Source organism: Haliotis rubra, unplaced genomic scaffold (genome assembly GCF_003918875.1).
Source record: "Haliotis rubra isolate DU_JTF1 unplaced genomic scaffold, ASM391887v1 Scf675, whole genome shotgun sequence".
NCBI lineage: Eukaryota > Metazoa > Mollusca > Gastropoda > Lepetellida > Haliotidae > Haliotis > Haliotis rubra.
In genome coordinates this window covers 120107-141355 of record NW_025767385.1, presented here as the reverse complement: position 1 = coordinate 141355, position 21249 = coordinate 120107, and the positions used below count along the sequence as shown (strand labels likewise).

The following is a 21249-nucleotide window of genomic DNA, read 5'->3' as shown; positions in this document are numbered from 1 at the left end:
AAACCTCACAGTTCGTGAACAAATGTGTTGAGTCATCGAAAGGCTGAACATTGGAGAGGCTTTAAAGGTTATACAACATTCCTCTGTAGCTCACGTAGGTAGTTTTGGAAATTATGCGAGAAGGACGATATATACGACAAACCTGCAGGTACAGTTACAGAATATCGGATAGCTACCAGCCTACCTATTATAATAGGGAAGCACGAGCTATAAAATTCGAAAAATATAAGGGTGCATCAAAATAAAATTATAATAAATAACCATAAAAATCGGATTATTTGGGACGACTTCTGGACAGTAAAACTAACCAACAATTTTGAAAATGAAAGGTAAGTTATCACAAGTACAAATATATGCATGTTTATATACAGAGGTTTAACAGAAGTCAAATGATAAACACACACAGCGCACCTCCGCAAAGAGTTACATGAACATACTCAAAGAAGCATGCAGAATAGGTCTAATACTTTAGATGGCTGTCGTGATAAACACGTAGAGGCGTTGACAACAGTGCGTTAAAGAAAAGGATTCTGACAACTGCATCACTACACATTGCGGGATGAAACGCCTTTGGGAAGACAGTGTAAGAACGCTCATCTGAAATATATTTATGAAGGTTCCGCAATCTGGTGAAATGATTTTCCCATGCTGTAAACCACGAATCATAAAACTTATATCCACCTCTCGAGCAACACCCAACAGGATATCAACTTTTATGCCAACAAACCAAGCCATGACTCAATATCGAATAAAATAGCACGATCAATATAATGTCTGACCCGGGATAGAGAAATATCGGATCGAAGGTGTCATACATATACAAGTCAACAGACCCTGATGTTTCCAAAGAGATGTGGAAAATGTAAAGTTTAAGAGGCACAGAGAGAAGAGAGTGAACGCATCATGTGCTAAAACAAGATGTGCTGATCTGATCGATATGTGTTTTTATTGAGTCGAACTGAGACAATATATCTGTCGAAAAACGTAAACACAATGTTTCCACCAGTGATGTTAGCCAAATGTAGCAACTGCAAACCAAGAAACGGGGTGCTACGGAGTAGTTTACTGTAGGAGGCTGTACGAGGCGATGACAACTGACATGAATCGTGACGTCGGTTTCCAAGGCAGTGACGTCATTACAGTGTGACGTCATACAAATATTGTACTACCGGACAAAACTCTTCCGCAACCTCTTTATGAAACCGGTTTCGGTTTGAAACCAAAATATTAACAAAAATACGCTATTTTGTCAGTTTAATACATGTAAGACGTGGGTAATAAATAAAATACCACACTCGGTCTCATTACATACGACTTATACGAAACTCGTGACCTTCCTATGATAGGAAGGACACTCGTTTCGTATAAGTCGTATGTAATGAGACCTCGTATAGTATTCTCTATGTATTGAACGTCTTCATAGATCGGATTGTCAAACCGGATGATTACTATCGTTCCTCAATACCGATTGTTTCTGTCCATGTAAGATTGTCTACATAGCAAGCGTTACCTAATCTTTGCTGAACAACAATCAAACATATCATCCGTTTTGGTGAAGACGGATATTATATATATATATATATATATATATATATATATACAGAAGCGCTTAATACGCAAACATATTTTACAAATATCAGATACTCTGCTCGTTATACTTTCATGGCTTTTGATGACATAGGTATTTGTTTATTCTTAATGTATGCCTTTCATTCGTCACTATATGGCTGCATTATTGCAAATGTGACATAACTTTTACACACTCGCTACCTCTGGAAATGGCCATACTATTCAAGGGGATTCCAGCTTTACAGCTGACTCAAAGTCGAAATACCGCCATCGTATTTGAGTGAGTTTAGTTTTACACCGCACTCAGCAATATTCCAGCTATATGGCGGCGGTACCACCGCCTTTGATCTATCAGAAACAATGTACATATAATACAAATACAGCACTGTTTGAATAACACTGCCACGTAGAACCATATTAGTAGTAACGTAATACATTTACGTGCACTTTGATCTCGACTACACAAAATAGGGCTTACCAGGAAATGAACTAACCAATCAAAGGTATTCACTGTTATAGGGAGCTGAGTCAGTTAACTCCTGGTTGAGAGTTTTTATTTATGATAGATTTAATTGCCTGTTTATGCATGCTATTGATTCATTCTGTCAGAGAGTGGGTTGTGACATCTTTGTTAATTGAGGTAATACCGTTGCTTAGCTTATCTGATTGTATATTTACTCATGGTTGGTCAATCAGCCTTTGATTGTTCTATCTGGGACCTTGATTCCATGGCTCTTTTCACTCTCCTTAGTTACATTTAGCTGCTGAAAACAGAACTGTGATCTTGCATCACGTTTTCTAGTATTACTTTACCCTTATGTAATGAAGCCTTCTCAGAAGCACAGCTCGGTGTCTATATATTCCGGAAGATTTGATGTCATGAAGTTGATTCCCAGCATACAAATAGAATGGTACTGTAACCACAATCAAATATATAATTATTACCGTATTGTGGTAATCAGTGTTTGACAACTAAAGCTGGTGACATTTACATTCAGAGGCCTTAAATGAATATTCTTTGGCTTTAAGGGTTTTTCCTTGAGTGGCATTTTAAAAGTTGGGAAGTACAATTTTGGGAAATTTTATCTATAACTACTTTTTTTTATTTCATTTCGTGGATGCAACGTTTCAAACCAGATACCGTTGTAACTATCCCCAATCCTTCATCCCTGATTGACAATGGTACAACAACCTGTATCAACGTCGCACTCACGAAATATATAAAGCTGTTATCCATAGAGCTGGTCAATATTTTGAGGGTTTACCTGAAAGTCCCCCACATCTGACATCCTTCAGTAACAAGAATTAATATACTTTCGTGTTAATACAAATAGTAACATTATTCAAAGCCAAACTCCATGCTCAAGAAAGAGCAACAGTAACGGATAAATGACACTCGATTATTTTCAGGTAACTTAATCTAAACAGGCGTCTTTTATGCAACTATTTTGTTTGTTTTCAATATAAAAGGGTATAATGTTTCCTTTTCTTTTGTTTTAAGATGTAAAATAAAAGTTTCACTTACTGCTGGTATTGTGTGATAGGGAATGGCGCCCAGCTGTGGAAATGAGAGGTTTCCTGGCATGGGTCAGGTAAACGCAGCCATTATGTTGAGGACAAATCTCAGAAATTAAAACGAAGTTGATCCGGTACGAGCGGCCATTCGAGACCTCGATTAGTTTTATGATACTCAGTTAGTAGGATATTCTACAATAACAGTCGATTAGATAGGATGGAACACATTTCATTTCACCTACATTTCCCAGCATGTGCAGACCTAAACGACTCTATCAGTTAGATCTGGAGAACAAGGGTAGTATTAATACACCAACTGTATAAAACAACAAACAAAACTAATATCTGGCAGTTTATTGTATTCACTTTCATTACGAGTCGCGTGTTTACTCGACCTCACAAGTTCACAGACAGGTAGGTGCCATCTTGAACAGCCATGGTTATACCATGGGTATATTGTTTCAGGTCTTCGGTCAAAGTTCCTGTAACTGGTCCCGTACTTAATCGAATGTGTCAGTTAGACCTGGAGAAAAGCATGTGCTTCGCAGCACAACGGTCGTATTAGTATTACCAAATGTATACAACAAAAAAAACAAAAATAACTTCTGACACTTTGATGTATTCAATGTTATTGCGAGCTCACTCGAGCTCACAAGTTCACAGGCAGGTAGGTGCCGTCTTGAAGAACCATGGTTATCCCACGCGTATATGGTTTGAGGTCTTCAGACGGTGAAGTCTCGGTCAAACTTCCTGTAAGGTTGATGCCGTACCTGTCGTATATGTGTGAGCCGCCACCTTCCTCGACTTCTTCTGTACTAAATTGTCTACTTTAGCCGTTATGTATTCTGTACATAATTCAAAACATTTTTATGTAACTTTCAAATTTGTGAAATACTGTATACCCTACTCCTTTGGAGCTTAATGAATATGTTTTCATGTAAAATAAAGGATAACAAACAATATATAAAGTTGATTAATCGTGATATCAGTTTGACTCAGTAATCCTCGCAAAGAATCAACTGTGCAGACCACGTAAGCACGTGACAATTTGAACTCCGTCATGACGTCATAGCTGATGATTTGTGTCCAGTGCGCCCGCAAATCAACTGTTTATCCATTCCGGCATCTTTAAGTCGAATTGCTGTGGTCGCTCTATGGGAATGGTTGGTATAGAAATCACTGAAGCCTGCAACCTTGCAAAGACGGCTGAAGGTCTGGGTAAGAGTATGAACGCCAGTCGGGGCGTCAGGAAAACAGACATCTGTCTTAGGGTACCGAAGAGGTCAGAGATAAAACGCCTTGCAAGTACCATTACGTGGCTTGAGAATGCATTAACATTGTTTGCTAATGGATATACAAAATTGTGTAAATAAGGTCAAGGTCGCGACGGTTTCTGTTGCACTTAAGGGCAGTGCAAATATCAAAGCTGCATGCATGTATTTACCTTAGTACTTCAGAAAACAATTTCTTAATATTCATCATCAATGTTCAATATTAGTTATCCATGTCTATTTTTAATGAATTTTGAATGAAATAAATGTAGGTGGCATTTTCCTGATATCTTACCTTAGATTCAAGTACATTTCGTATAAATGAACCAAACATCTCTCTGGCCACTCGTTGTTCTGAGACATCATTACTACTATACGGTCGCACCTCCGGTGTTTAACACCGCGCCTGTTGGTCTTGGATGTGTAAACTAGACACTTTGGCCACTCATTCACATTACCTTAAGCTTTACCGGGGTGTCACTAAGCTGTTGTGGAGAATCGGTTCCTAAAAGAGATCTTGCCCCCAAAATATCCTCTTCTTCCTCTGTTATGACTTTCGCTTCTCGCTTTGTAGTTCCTATCCCCTGTCAAACCAATGCTTTCATTCTGGCACCTAGTATATTTCCCAGGCCTTCGTAACCTTGTTCATTGAAGACGTTTAACGGGATTCCTTTTGTCCGGATATAGTCCTGTAAAGAAGTGAGAATCTCATACAGAGAGTTCACGCGGTATTCTGTCCCGTTCTGCTTTCGAACCTAGGTAATGAATATAATTAAAGCTTGATTCAGATCTGATTCATTGCTGGCCAAAGTCAAAAGGTCACGTTTTGTACTTGGAAATTGAATGGACGCACTGCCCACAAACTCCTGTTGTCAGGTTTTGTCGAAAATGCAGACTTGCTTAATGTCTGACAATGTAGTTCCGAAACGAAACTTATCTTCAAGGTCACAACGACACTTTGAACACTTTTCAAACTATTGGTAACGTGATATCTCATGCACTGTTGTATCCAGTATGTTCAATTATGTCGACAGCCTACATTGGGTGATTATGCAGACACCGGTCATTTCAGGCATCTTGTATCTGAGCAAAAATTAAAAAGTAGTAAATATGTTATAACTATTCCATTCTTTAGCTGCGGGGAACATTGCCATATCAGTGGCAAACACTTGTGAAGAATGTTTTAGTACAGAACATGTTTCGGAGTCCAGTGTCACTGCGTATTAGTTACACATGTGAATGCAATGTTGACTTCGTTTTAAGTTGGAGAAAGTCCTCAATCCGTCGATTAGTTTCGCGAAACCAATCGACAGATTGAGGACTTCCCCTAAAAGACACCCAAAAGCAAAGAAGTGTTCCCTCTTTCCAGCTATACTTCATGCTCACGCCTATATATATCATATGACATCATAAAGGTGGGGTACAAATATAACAGCTGAAATGTGGATGGAATATTAGCTTGTTGCGAGATTTTCATTGTTTTTATAAGCGTTGATGTTGTAACAAGCTTAACTGTAAATACCTATAAATTGAACCAACCGTCAAAGAAAGTCAGTTTATTCCGTAGTGACCAAACCTTTTACGGAGAACATTGCCATTTTATTAGAGGGTGATGGAGATTATGTTGGTGTAACGTTCTTTATTCATCCCTGAGCCCTTAAGCCTCTATTCTGGCCCTCGGCCCACGACCAACGTGTGCGAAACAGCTAGTTGCTTACAGCCACTGAATATCTGGCGTTGTCCTGGCGGTTAAATAACTTAGCACTTTAAGTTGTAATACAGTTGGCATCCTAGTGCCATTAAACCATGTGTCGCACACAAAATAAGAATTTCCGAGCTGTATGTAGAAACACGCCTGTCTACAAGAATCCAAGTCGACGATGTTACCTAGAGAACATTGCATTATATTAAACACTTGTCTTTAAATTAATTTAAAAGACTCACTTCTTGCTTGTCCTGCATGTAAATGAAATTAAAAACACTGACAAAAAAGAGCATTACATGTACCACTATAGTAGCACACGAAATTAAGATTTGTTTTGAACCGGTTTAGATTGCACGACTTTGTTTCGACGCATTTTAACTACATTATCTTTTCCAAGCATTTGGCCCATCATTTTGATAAAACAAACATTACTGACATGGCGACACAACATATACTGCAAACATATATTAAAGTAACTCCTGTCATTTGTTCTGATATGATAATACACATTTGTACCTGTAATAAATCTTTTGTGATCAGGGACAGAAACGGGGAATACATCTCCAGAAGCATCACAAAGCGAACTAAAATCTGTCATGATAGGGTCACGTTTGCAAGGTCTTTAAACGGGTCTTGTATTTACACAGCGAGACTCATGGATCAAGGTCAGAGAGAAATTATTGTGTGTGTGAGTGGGATGTCGGATGCATCCAGACTAAAGGAGATATATGTGGCCTCGGCTGTACACATGTGACGGGAACACAGATCTCAAGACAATTGATATGTACAAATAACCTCATACACTCAACAGCATTCAAGTGCGTACTTTCCTGCAGATACAGTTATCGCGTCATTTCGTTATTTGAATGTACCCATGATGGACACCCACTGACTGTACTTCCTCAGTGGTTGTTTATGAAACATCAGTTAAGGCATAATGATATGAATGTTGACATGTTGGGAAATGTTATTTCAGTTACTTCTTTTCCGTATTAAGGCAATTGAGGCAAACAATCTTGCAATCTTGTAACTTTTGTTATCACGAAAACCACATTGTATATCTGTAAACGGAAATCTGGCGACGGAAATAACTCTGTGTGTGTCTACCCCGCACTTGTTGGTTGCTTTTGGGTGTGCGAGAGGTTATGTGCCCTGGAATCCACAATGGTTCCATATTTGTTTAATAGCTTAATTCCAATCTGTTTTCTAACACTTTGTTCTTGCGAAAACTCTGGCATAGGTTTACTTTTGCTTTTGAAGATTTGTTGAAAGTTGATTGAAGACTGAGACTGGTTAACCGACAAGATGAGTGGGTGTGTGAGTGCGGTTTTATGCAGTTTTTAAGCATTCCAGCACTTCCACGAGGCTTCACACATTATACCTATGTGGGGAATCTAGTTTGTGTAGACATTGCAGGTAACAACATCTGAGGAGAATCGCTTTTGACGGTGTTATTAATGTTTCCTCAGGTTTAGACCTTTTGACACGTTTCTCCGCATCTGATAAACTAATGTTTCGTCTGAATTTTGTTCTTATAAATTGGACACTTTTTAGAGAAAGATCTTTTGCGCAGTTGGTGCATTTTGGAAAATTACTGTCACAAGCCTCTGTTGTTTATGTCTTGCCACCACAGTAAGCCCACGCAACAGACAATGTGCCAGTACTTTAAAAAAGAAATTGACTTAATCGATAAAGTGTTACTATGTGTTCTAATTAGTAAGTGCATTTTAATGTGTTAGAATGCTTAAATACTTTGCGTGTTACTGGCAATACCCTCAAAAATAATTGTCCCCCTGAGAGGGTATGTCTGTATTGTATTCACAGTATTTTTTCATCCTCTGTGATTTTAATAGATAAATATATATATGTTCTTTTAATGTATGGCTAAAGTGCACAGAAATTGCCAACACTTAAAGGAATTATGTCAACCCAGCTATTAGTTTTCGTTCAGTTACTGCTTTTTATTCTATGGAAAATTGAGTTAATTGCCAAATTTTGATGTACATGTAAATATATTATAAACCAGTTAAATATGAATTTTATCTGAAATTGTTTGTGGCAATGCCCTTGGCGAGGGTTGAAGTACCGTAAAATAACTGCACTCCTCAGAGGGAGTCTATCATTAGCGTATGACCTGTTAATCACGATATGGCTGAAATATTGCTGATGTGACGAAAAGTGTAAACTCACTCACTCCAAAGGTTTGTGACCCGAAATGTTAATGTATCTTATGGTAAACTGTTACTTTTGGGATCACTGATCTCACATACTTGTCAGCGGCCTTATAAATTTGGCTAACTGATCATTGTCCATTGTTGTATATGTTTCGCTCAAAAAAACATTGATGGTATGTGTACTACCAAACAATAATAAGCGTAAACGTGATTAGCAGTTACCATGGTCATTGTAAAGACTTGGGTAGTGAAACTCGTAGTGAACGGTAAATGTATATTTAGTTCTTGTTTAATATGTTTCCTAGCATAACGATGGGGGCATGGTAGGCGCCAGGCTAGTGATCCAGCGAGCTTAAGGTGTCGGGATCGAACCCACCTGTTACCGGGTGTAAAACCTTGGAGTCAACTTTGTGTGCAGACTTTTTCAGTGTTGTCACAACCCCTAGTGTACAGTACACAACCCTGTGCACTTAAACGAACCCACGAATCCGTTGGTATATGACCAGATGAATATGTGCAAACACGTAGTTGCAGGTCCAGCAACGCGCAGTAAGCTTGGACAAAGTACTGTGACTATGTGTCCCAGTCCACCCAGCTGTGAATTGGTACCTCGTAAGGATGAAAAGGCACAATAACTCGGTGCGCCTTGTGGCTGCAAAGTTGTAACTATGCTCCCCGGGTAATTGAGACTGATATCCAATGATCGAGGGAAACAATACCAGCGCCTTGAGCATGTTCTGGTTGTGTGGATATGTGGACTATATAAATATCCAGTGCGGCAGTGCATGTAAACTAATGATTCTGAGAAGCAAATCACGTGCGTTTGGCAGTCCTGAAACTCCTGGTGAATGGTAAATGTATATTTACTTCACGTTTAATATGTTTCGTAGCAATAAGATGGCACAATAATAGGCATGACTATTATAGGCATGACTGAACTATGGCTGCAATGGATCAATTACGAGCTGAAGTCATTGCAACAAATGTCTCCAGTATATCTGAAACCTCTTATTGCTTTGCACGTCCCAAAAATATGTCTCCGTTCAGCTCATCTTATGCAGCTAGATGTTCCAGAAACAACAAAAACATTTGTGGATAGAGCTTTTGAGAAGGCAGGACCCGTTCTATGGAACTGTCTCCATCTGGCATCAGGAATTGTACCACATTCAGTTCCTTCCAGCAAAATCTCAAAACACATCTCTTTGCAAAAGCCTACCAGTGATCAGAGCTCGTGAGCAATTTTTCTTGGAAAGAGCGCTATACGAAATACTAGTTTTATTTATTTATTATATGTTTATCAAGCTGTTGACCGATAGATTGGTTACGATCATTAAAACGTAGTGTTAATATAATTGTACAAAGGTTTAAGTAAGGTACACCTGAAACTTTCATCTCTGAGCAAATATAAATTTCTGTCATGTCCTCGAACAGTCGACCCCAATTTCTTGAGATTTATTTGCTGGTGTTAAGATGTCGGCGTGCAGAGATTTACATGGGAACGCCGACAAATGGGGTCAATTAAAAGTGCACCTGTCCACAAGCGATTAATGTTTTTGACGTCTATGCCCTTGTACCGGTTTTGATACTGCAAAAGGTGTCACGGTATCAACTTCAATTGTATAATCTAGAGTCTCAATAACTACAAGACGTGACCAAAAAGATGGCGCAATAATACTCATGACTGCCCTATAACGCTGTTTGGCCGTTTGACTGCTCACGACCATAACAGGATAGAGTTAAAATGTAGAATTAATTACTAATTAAACTACAACAAGATACCAGTAGATTTCGTGAACAGTACCGTTTATTTCAGTGGAACAACCATCATGGCAAGCTCAACACATCATTAGGGTACGGGACACGTGGGTTGAGTCATTTGAGTATCCTGCATATTTTCAAGGTCCGAAAAACAGCTAACAAGTAACAGCTAACAAGGCATAAGCTATCAAAACCTGAACCAAGGATGTAAATTCAGACACATCCCAAGATTTGTATGACCACACATTGTTCGTCAGTGGTTATATGAATTATATATAATCCACGTCATACATGGCAATCAAACAATTTTCATTTTTCCGAAATTACCTTTTTATGAATATAATCATGTGGATGCTCAAATAAGTCAAACCGTTTTTATATGAAGAATGAAGAACACGGACTTAGGAAAACATTAGTAGTCACAGCAGAGCGAACACGAATTTTTTAAAACTATTGTCAGTAATACATATTGGGAAAAGGTGACGCAAATTTCAAATTTAAATAGCATGAGCCTTCAAACACTCATAATGTCACAGTTAGCCACAGCAGATGCTATTATGTTATAATTTTATATAAATAAGAATTTGGAACAAACATTAGCGTCAAAGAGCCTAATTGAGGGACGTTACATAAACAGGTGTACAAGAACTGGAACGATCAGGGACGTCATCGTGTAGGTAACATGGTCGGCAAAACTCCCACCTACAACGGAAGAGGTCATTTCTTAACTATATTGAAAACAAAAGCAAATGTTAAGCATCCTTAATGTCAATGTGAAACGAAGTCCTTTACGTTATGTAGCTGTAAACTGCACTGGAAGATGTTGTTTGAACCAACGTGACATTGCTGCTGATACGATTTCGAGCATTTCCACAGAAACAATGCTGTACCGAATGGTAGCTGGAAACGTATAAAATGTGGACGTAGCAAGATTACAATGGTGATGTAAACACTTTTAGAAGTACATAATATGTATACGTACACTTGGCAGCCGTTATCTTGGTGTCAGTGTCAGTGACAAGATCTTCCTGGGTGAGGGTAGTACACCCAACTTCAGTAGAGGTGGTGATGGCAGAGAGGCAGGTCTTCAGAGTGGTCAGAACACTGAAAGAAAATATAGATATAGTGGTCTGACAAAGTTGATATGTTCACGAGTGGCGCGCAGCAACTTTGGTAACTTTGTCAGACCACGAGATGAAATATACATGTTATTTGACAACATTAAAAAAATATTACATTTAATATATTTTGATCATTGTTTATAAATGATCGAGACATATTTAATCAGAAAGTAGTTCCAGACAAAAGTGATATTCTACTACGTGAAAAAACCCATCTTATTCTACTTGGTATTTCACCCTTAAGAATATGATAAATGAATGTTATTCTCATTAAACCACTTCAAACATTTGGATATGAAAGTTTCTGAGTGAATGAAGACAACCTAAAAGTCACATCGGGTGAGTTACATGGCGGCTGACAGCGTGATCAAAGTAGAAACGTTAGGAGAATGGGTAACAGCTGCTCATTAACAGGAAGTGGACGCAAGTGGACATTTTGTAAAGTCTAACTCCAAGTTCCTGGCCAGGGTTGGGGTAAATACCAGTGTAAACATCACATTAGTTTCACTTGTTCATCAAATTTCAAGACTGATATACTATAATTCTCGATAATTCGCTCACGTGCAATACTTGGCGCTGGTGGATGCATCTCCCTTTGCGGCGTCGACCTCGCACTGGCACGTGGCGCTTAGGGCTGAAGGTATGTCAATAATTAGTTAATATATATGGTTATAACACTGGTGCATATAAATAGGGGAATACGTCATATATGATGTGGTTTATCACGAACAGTTGTTTTATTAGTATTAAGAAGTTGATCGTGTTCTGTTCCATTAGTAATTCCTGGCCAGGTTAAGCTGACCTGACAGAGTCTAACCTTTACAGAATCTTTAAGTGTATGTGAATATATGTATGAGTTGCCTCTCTCAGACATACATGTTTTGCTTTGACTTTATCTTTTAAACTGCGAACTGTGACCGCTGCCCAAAGCAGCGAAGGCACAAAGCACATGAACAAAGCATTCGCGTACTTTTACGGTGTGTGTTCACATTGGTTTCACAATGAAAAGTAGATTTCATCAAAGAGAACTGTTTTACTTATCAAACAATGATCTGTTTGTGCATTTGTCTGCGTACCTGTAATTGCATTGTACAAAGTGGGCATAGAAATACGGTTTTCATCTTATCTGCATTCTCTTAATAAAATCAAATATGACCATCGACAGAAAGACTGTATTCCGTTATGGAAGTTGTCTAACCTGGACAATCGCCAACTGCCAATGCTGCTCTTGCAGTTTCAGCGGTCGTTGCAATGGCGCTCTTGGCGGTAGTGCTGTCACAGCCGGATGATTGTGCAGTTCTCAGACAACTCAGTTCGGTTTTATAAGCGCTATAATAAATACGTAACAATTATGAGATGAATAACATCGCAGGCTAGCAGGGCAGTACACAGATATGCAGTTGTTTCACATTTCAGATGAAGAAATGATGAGGTGTTATTGGATGCCTGCATACTGAAGCAGTTGTGTACTCATGTGTTATTGGTAAGGGATACATGGAAATATATGGGGGGCAGTGTTCTTTCATTGTTTTTTTTAATGTATGTTTGGTTGCGGCTCTCACAGCCGGAAGCTATGAATACACCTTATCATTTAGAGTTTGGTCAAATATAACGTGTTTCAGTACAGATTCTAATTAATACTTTGCTAGGTTGAGCTTCAAGGGTGATTCAAACCGACTCTGCCAACTTGGCTTCCACAAAAATGGAGTCGGATAACTGGTAGACCGGATCACGTACTTTGTGTTCACTTCTGACAAGTATAATTTTGCACGGCTCCGACGACCGAAAACTATGTATACACAATGCCATTTACAATGTGGTCAAATGTAACTCAGGTTTCTCAGTAAAGTACAGGTTCTAGTACTTTTGTCAGGTCGAGTCCAAACTATTGATAAATGACGACTGAAATAACAAACAGAAACACTAACAAAACTGGATCATTCATTCCACAAGCAAAAACTACTTACACAGGTATCGCACAGAAGATACAACAGCCGGAAATGGCTAATTGTACTAACCACCGTGCGCTGACAATGACGATAGAATGAAGGAAGTTACTTTGTTTTTGTTTTCACCCTATCCCTATAATAAATAAAAGAATGTACTCACGTTGTTCAACAACATTGATAAACAAGAGAAAGCAATCACGTAATTTATCACTGGATCAGAAAACGTGAATAACGTACGTGCATTGTTCTGCAATAGTCCCGGTACAGTGAGCAAGACCACAGAGCGAATTGAGTTCGTGGTATTCCGTTGTATTGTGTGGACGTGTAGCAACAATGTCCTTATTTTCCACAACGAAACTTGATTTGTTTGAACTGTAACCCTTAACTACCTACAGGAATATACAGGAATATACTGAAACTATCCATGTAACGTGTGTGCATGCAAAAAACGAAATAATGAACACTGGTCATTCTTTATTACCTAATTAGAAAACGTAAATAACATACGCGCATTGTTCTGCAGGCGTCCCTTTCGTTGCGGCGTCATAGGCTCTCTGACACACGCATGTGTCATCAAAAGCTGCCAAAAATAATAGAATGCCTGGGGTTGAGATTCTATCGAAAACATACATTGTCCGTGACCATACTTTGAGATACATCTGTTGTACCAAGCAAAGGTCCGGACAAAAACACTATATTGTTACAGTATTTAAAAAGAAAAAAGTTATAGTTTGAAAAATATGTCTGTCTTTGAAGCTGTTTTCAAACGACATCCCAGTCAAGAAATTCAAAGTGAAAGTTCCAGTCAGTAAGCGCTCTCCCTTAAAGGTATTGAGAACTCTACTTTCAATAAACGCGCAATCTTACTGCACGATGTTGTAGATGTTACCGACGTAGCGACAGTCGTCTTCAGACCAGCTATGTCAGTGCCGCTGACACAGGGAGCAGTGGTCAGTGGGTAGAGGCACGCATACTCAGCTTTGTAGGCACTGTCAATAACAAGAGACACATATACATAATTACTTCTGAGGCCCCCACCACATCACCAGCCTCTCCCTTAGGGGTATTGTATAACGTGATAAATAGACCTTGTAAATACTTTTAATTTAACACATTCTCTTATCTTTCTCAAGATGTCAGATCAAGAAAGAGGCTTGAAAGTAGTTTTAAAAAATACTCAGCAATAATATTTGAATATTTCTAGAGTTTGGTGTGCTTAATTAATTACTCACGTGCACTTCTTGGCATCAGTAGAGATGTCTGCTTTTGCCGCATCAAGTTCACACTGGCAGGCGGTGGTGACACCTGACAACACAGGTTTTTGAATGAGTACATGGTGTTACATTAAGCTTTTCTCACATACAAGAAAATTCATTGTTGCAGGATTAAACATACATATTTCAGTTTTAATGTCTTCCAACGATATTCAAGCCAAGAAGAATGTCCTCGCCCGTAAGAGCTGTCTTGTAACGGTATTCATTATTCTACATCAGAAAATATGCACGCTTACTGCAGGAGTGAGTCAGTGAGTTAATACTTTAAGTCACATAAACAGTATTTCAGCAATACCGTGATTAAATCAAGTTCTAGATTTATAGTAATTGAAAGTAAATTTTAAAACCTGTCAAAGAAGGAAGTACAAACAACAACAAACAGAATATCACAGATATGAATGCAAAAAGAGTATGTAGAGTATGCAAATGTAAAATATTTTAATTACAGAAGATAATACAATATAAAACAGGCTATATATTGCCAACACATAAGTTAGATCGCCATACTAGGGACCATGGGGACTTACAGTACATTTGCTTCCTGCATGGATCCTAGCTTGATTTACATCAACCCTTCAGCTGTTAGCAAGTTTCGATAATCTAGCCATAAATTGAAATAACATATACACTACGAATAAAAATAGTATCTTACTGCATGATGTTGTAGATGTTACCGACGTAGCTGCAGCCGCCTTCAGAGCATCTATAGTGGTAGTGGCAACACAAGGAGCAGTGGTCAGTGGGGAGAGGCATGAAAACTGGGCCTTGTAGGCACTGTGAATGACAAGAATATAATTACTCACTTATCAGAGTCACAGTCCACGTTAGGTCTAGGTCAAAGTCAAAGATGTTTTATTGTATCAAAGGCCATCAGCCAATATACAAGTGTACATAAATACACTGGGTGAGAATATACTGATTGGTAGATACAGTGGAAATGATAAATAAATTAACATTCATTTAACAATTGGTGGTAATCAGGAGGACTTTTAGAGTAAGGTAATTCAAAATCTGGCATTCCATTAAACAAGTTATTTCTTATGTCCATTCCATGTTTTACAAATAGAGATAATTTAAATATTACATCGGCATCATTCAATGACAAAATAGAAACAAACCCTATTCTACTCATCTTAGATGAGAAACGTTCTGGTATATATTTAGTTCGTATTTCTGCATAATAAGGACATTCAAAGGTAAAATGTATTTCGTCTTCTGTAGCAGAGTTACATAATGGACAGATTCTTTGCATTCTTTCAAGTGATATATTCCGTTCATAATTAATCCTTAGTTTTGACAAGCCAAGTCTGTATTTATTATACATTTAGGTCTGTGAATAGAAAATAGACTGTGAATTTTGCAATTTGTAGAAACCAGCTTCTGGACTTCCTCACGATGGTGAATATAACTTTAACTCAAAATAATTAGAACGTGTAAATAATTTATTATAAATAACATAGTATCTGAGCCTTATCTAGATTTAAGATAGCGTAAGCAGCGTGAAAGTTTATTTGAGAAATACTCGGCCATAATACTTGAACATTTCAAGTACTAAATTGATAACTCACGTGCACTTCTTGGCATCGGTGGAGATGTCTGCTTTTGCCGCATCAAGTTCACACTGGCAGGCGGTGGTGACAGCTGACAACACAGGTTTTTGAATGAGTACATGGTGTTACATCAAGCTTTTCTTCAAATACAAGAAAATTCATTGTTGCAGGATTAAACATACATATTTCAGTTTTAATGTCTTCCAACGATATTCAAGCCAAGAAGAATGTCCTCGCCCGTAAGAGCTGTCTTGTAACGGTATTCATTATTCTACATCAGAAAATATGCACGCTTACTGCAGGAGTGAGTCAGTGAGTTAATACTTTAAGTCACATAAACAGTATTTCAGCAATACCGTGATTAAATCAAGTTCTAGATTTATAGTAATTGAAAGTAAATTTTAAAACCTGTCAAAAAAGAAGGAAGTACAAACAACAACAAACAGAATATCACAGATATGAATGCAAAAAGAGTATGTAGAGTATGCAAATGTAAAATATTTTAATTACAGAAGATAATACAATATAAAACAGGCTATATATTGCCAACACATAAGTTAGATCGCCATACTAGGGACCATGGGGACTTACAGTACATTTGCTTCCTCCATGGATCCTAGCTTGATTTACATCAACCCTTCAGCTGTTAGCAAGTTTCGATAATCTAGCCATAAATTGAAATAACATATACACTACGAATAAAAATAGTATCTTACTGCATGATGTTGTAGATGTTACCAACGTAGCTGCAGCCGCCTTCAGAGCATCTATAGTGGTAGTGGCAACACAAGGAGCAGTGGTCAGTGGGGAGAGGCATGAAAACTGGGCCTTGTAGGCACTGTGAATGACAAGAATATAATTACTCACTTATCAGAGTCACAGTCCACGTTAGGTCAAGGTCAAAGTCAAAGATGTTTTATTGTATCAAAGGCCATCAGCCCATATACAAGTGTACATAAATACACTGGGTGAGAATATACTGATTGGTAGATACAGTGGAAATGATAAATAAATTAACATTCATTTAACAATTGGTGGTAATCAGGAGGACTTTTTAGAGTAAGGTAATTCAAAATCTGGCATTCCATTAAACAAGTTATTTCTTATGTCCATTCCATGTTTTACAAATAGAGATAATTTAAATATTACATCGGCATCATTCAATGACAAAATAGAAACAAACCCTATTCTACTCATCTTAGATGAGAAACGTTCTGGTATATATTTAGTTCGTATTTCTGCATAATGTGGACATTCAAAGGTAAAATGTATTTCGTCATCTGTAGCAGAGTTACATAATGGATAGATTCTTTGCATTCTTTCGAGTGATATATTCCGTTTATAATTAATCCTTAGTTTTGACAAGCCAAGTCTGTATTTATTATACATTTAGGTCTGTGAATAGAAAATAGACTGTGAATTTTGCAATTTGTAGAAACTAGCTTCTGGACATCCTCACGATGGTGAATACTTTTAACCCAAAATAATTAGAACGTGTAAATAATATATTATAAATAACATATTATCTGAGCCTTATCTAGATTTAAGATCGCGTAAGCAGCGTGAAAGTTTATTTGAGAAATACTCGGCCATAATACTTGAACATTTCAAGTACTAAATTCGTGCACTTCTTGGCTTCGGTGGAGATGTCTGCTTTCGCGGCATCAATCTCACATTGGCAGGCGCTGGTGACGGCTAATGACACAGGTCAACGTTTAAATTAGTACATCATGTTACAAGAAAGCAAATGTAAGGCATTATATTAAGAACGTCAGATGTGGCCGGATAAAAACAGCTACAACATGACAAACCATCTACAGAGTATTGAGTATTTATGTTGTACTTGTTGGTTTTGTTATAAGAAATGTTACCCTTCATAAGGCTATGAAGCAACAAAATGAATCAAGTTGACGACAACATAATCTAGTTGGCATTTAAGAATAAAAATTTCGACTGTTTACCACAGGTCGGATCATTAAGTGCTTCCATGCAACACAATTGATAAAGTTAACTGTAATATCATACTAATAGAAGGTCAAAGGCTTACAACATGCTGGATTATCGAGTGCTTTCATCCTGGTCTCTACACTGATAGCTAGGGTTATTACACTGGTGGAACCCTCACAGGCCGATTCTGTCTTTCCCTTCAAGCACGTGATGTAGGTCTGGATATCACTGTGTAGTACAAAACGTAAAGACCTAACCACAGACGCTGGGGCAATTCATACTACAGTGCTACCATCAAATGGAGTGTCATGAAGTTCCCTTTTAAGATCAAGATGGAAAGATATGATGCCAGCAATAATGGACTCACGTCGTACCCTTTTTGGCCTACCTTTCGAATACAGCCCCACAACCTGTACAAATTGCATCACAATATCTTACGACGTAATTTATGAAACTTTGTAATCAAGACCAATGCTTTGTGACGTCGGACTGTTGCTGGATTATCGAGTGTGCCTAAGCTCCTCTGATTATTCTGTCGACTCTATACGCATTGTCATAGTCATTGAGTAAGACATGTGCTGTAGGGAGTTTGTGTGCTAAACATAGATGGCGGCGGCGCATTTTATAGCAAGCGCCAGTTCATGAAAGAACTTTTATTTAAAATTTATATTTCGTATTGAGTGTAACTTATAGGACTAAATGAATTATCAATGGGAACCAATCTACATATACGTTGTTGTATTTTCATTCAGTAATTTGCATCATTCTAACAGGAATGGAGTATATTTAATTATATTTTTCGAAGCGGTAAGAATACATTACACTGGACACGTCATCCACTTTCGTGCCGCTTCGGTCCATTTCCTTTATTTAATACGATTTTTTAGGGGTTAGGTTTAGGACCAATAGCAATTCAGTTCACTCAAAGTATATGCATATTTGGTTGAAGATAATCCGATCCAGTTGCGATAATTCAAACAAGCCAATTCTTTCTACAAAGGTATAGATCATACCTGGAGGCTGTAGGGTGTGGCTGATTTATTCCTAAAAGACGGATATGTTTCAGTCACCGTTTGGTTTGAAAAGGCAATATCGTTCCTACAAATTGAACACTTTTCATTGAATTCTTCACAAAAAGACATGCTGCTGTTTATCCACCATACTCGATGCTTTCTAATTTTCAAAGAAAATCCAACCTTTCTTAAAAGTCATATTTCTAATCGTCGATTCCTATGCTCCGACCATTACCAAACTGTTTGTTACCTGCAAGTATCTGCTTCCCCAGAAGCGCTCTGGTCAGTTTTCCAGAAATCTTTCTGACAAATGCAGGTGTCGGTAAATGCTGCAAGTACACAGGCAATGAAAAGTGTAGATTGACAAGCACAGAAACATATGTCGTTGTTTGTACCCAAACAGACATCTCTAGCATATGCATTTTCTATCATCAATATCTATTATTATCTAAGATATCTATTAGACGTTGTTTTTCAGAAACCCACCCAGCAGGCATTTGTAGAACATGTTTGATAACAACCCCCCATCTCATAGATTATTACATATTACGTTTTCGCATGTATATATTCCCTCCACACTCTGCAACACAAAATGCTTGAGAATAGCTCGGTTTAGATATCATGGATCATGTAAATGACAGCATGTACACAACACCGTGAATCATCTGTCGGTTCAAGATACGTCATATACATAAGCATGTTTACACACCCTGCATGCAATCCATCTATGTAATTCTCATTGCGCTGTAAGTCGCCATACAATCATATCACCAGGAATTCCTCAACTGTCCCCTGAATTCTTTACACAAACAAGCATCAATAAATCCCCAGCGGGTAATCTCTAGAGAGACCCCTCCTAAAAGTCAACTCGTTCTACTGTTCTCTCACAGACGTTTTATATATGTGCATTGTATATTCTGTTGAGGTATCAAGACATACAATAATATATAGAGAATGTCGCCAGAGTGTCTAAAGATATCAATTTTATATCAACACGAGTTGATAAAGTTATAAATATCCGATTCTTTCCGAGGATATTTTTACTCTTATCAAGCAGTGTTGACATATTTGATATCATTAGACACGAGCGTGATATTCTATTTATCATCAAAAGCCACTTCTCATTAGTTTCCAATGAAAAATGTACATCTCGGAACACGGTTCTGTCATTAGACTTGCAGTGCAGCGATGTCAGAGCATTGTGACGTCATAAAGTTCACGACGTCAGGGCACTGTACAAAATCTACTGTCAAAACGATATCTCCTGGGGGATATCATTTGATCTCACTCAAGCAAGATCTCTGTAGAACACAGTTTTGGATGATAAATCAATGTACACTCACTACAGGAATCTGCTTCAAAATCTGTCTGTATGACCTGAGCGTCAGCAGCTGCAAGTGGACACCCGGCTTCACCCTTCGCTGATCCCTCCAGACAGGTCAGGTACGTCTTTAATGCCCTGAAAAAGGATGAAAAATAGATTCGCCTGAACATCGGACATCTGAAACCATAGATACGTGTATGTATTTAAATAGATGTATCTCGCTAGGTGCATGCATTACTGTAAATGAAAAGTGCAATATTTACTCTCACGTGGAAGTTCCATTTGTTTGTAGTAGAATGTTTCAAGAATGAATGAACAATTTGATAAATATTTTGCGCTAATCCGGTAGTGAAAAAATTCAATACAAAGCCACACAGGCATACACACAATACTGATCTTTATGTAATTTCAAAGGGTTTTTGTTACATATGTTGTGTATGGCATACAAACAAGATGTCCTGTACATTATGTAAAATGACTTACGCGCATTTTGCGTTGGCGACCGGTGTACCATATGCATTTTTACATTCGTCACAAGTACTTGCCCAAGTCGGTGGACAGTAAACTGGAAAGGAATCAATGCGAGATTTAGTCTGACAAAATGTTTATCAACTCACTATAGTCCGTTTGGCTCAAATCGGACCGATGAATTGCGATCTAGCTCGAAAACTAATAAATATAAAATACTCAATGAACGCTGATCATAATCAAAACATCATACCAACTCTGTGATGTTTTTGCAGAATTTTGGTCCAAAACCAAAAAAGTTGTTTAACAATCAATCATTAAAATATTGATACAGTTCACTATTTGCTACGAGGGAGGAGTGCAGAGAAAGGGACAGCCAGGTGTTCGAGAACGGATGGAGAGGGCACAGCACAGGTTAATGAATAAATATATTGTCTGTGAACGTGCTTCTCGAACACCTGGCTGTCCCTTTCTCTGCACTCCTCCCTCGTAGCAAATAGTGAACTGAAAAACTCATAAGGATCATAGTCAAGATTTGTTGCCTCGGCAAACCGCACGCCACTAGGTCGGCAATAACCTTTTCTGTCATCTGCGAATCAGATGAACCCTTC

At 38.1% G+C, this 21249-nt stretch overlaps 1 protein-coding gene and 2 long non-coding RNA genes across 3 annotated transcripts in view; all 3 read right to left on the bottom strand.

Annotated features, from left to right (window-relative positions):
• The window catches only part of LOC124257833 (uncharacterized protein PB18E9.04c-like), a 198574-nt gene extending 181491 nt beyond the window's left edge, over positions 1-17083 (bottom strand). The window contains exons 1-9 of the mRNA XM_046691969.1: positions 17070-17083; positions 16603-16724; positions 15905-15977; positions 14989-15110; positions 14295-14367; positions 13930-14051; positions 13570-13642; positions 12312-12442; positions 11675-11747 (exon numbers count right to left, since the gene is read on the bottom strand). Of these exons, the coding sequence (XP_046547925.1) occupies positions 11675-11747; positions 12312-12442; positions 13570-13642; positions 13930-14051; positions 14295-14367; positions 14989-15110; positions 15905-15977; positions 16603-16724; positions 17070-17083 (803 nt within the window). The remainder of the gene's footprint in view (positions 1-11674; positions 11748-12311; positions 12443-13569; positions 13643-13929; positions 14052-14294; positions 14368-14988; positions 15111-15904; positions 15978-16602; positions 16725-17069) is intronic.
• Positions 10020-11024, bottom strand: LOC124257829. Its single transcript, XR_006893377.1, has 2 exons — positions 10975-11024; positions 10020-10694 (listed from the first exon to the last, which is right to left on the bottom strand). It is a non-coding gene; the product is annotated as an uncharacterized LOC124257829 (long non-coding RNA).
• Positions 17084-18020: 937 nt separating the features above from the next.
• LOC124257830 lies at positions 18021-20741 on the bottom strand. The gene is made up of 4 exons (XR_006893378.1): positions 20654-20741; positions 20190-20305; positions 19097-19175; positions 18021-18061 (listed from the first exon to the last, which is right to left on the bottom strand). It is a non-coding gene; the product is annotated as an uncharacterized LOC124257830 (long non-coding RNA).
• Positions 20742-21249: the final 508 nt, after the last annotated feature.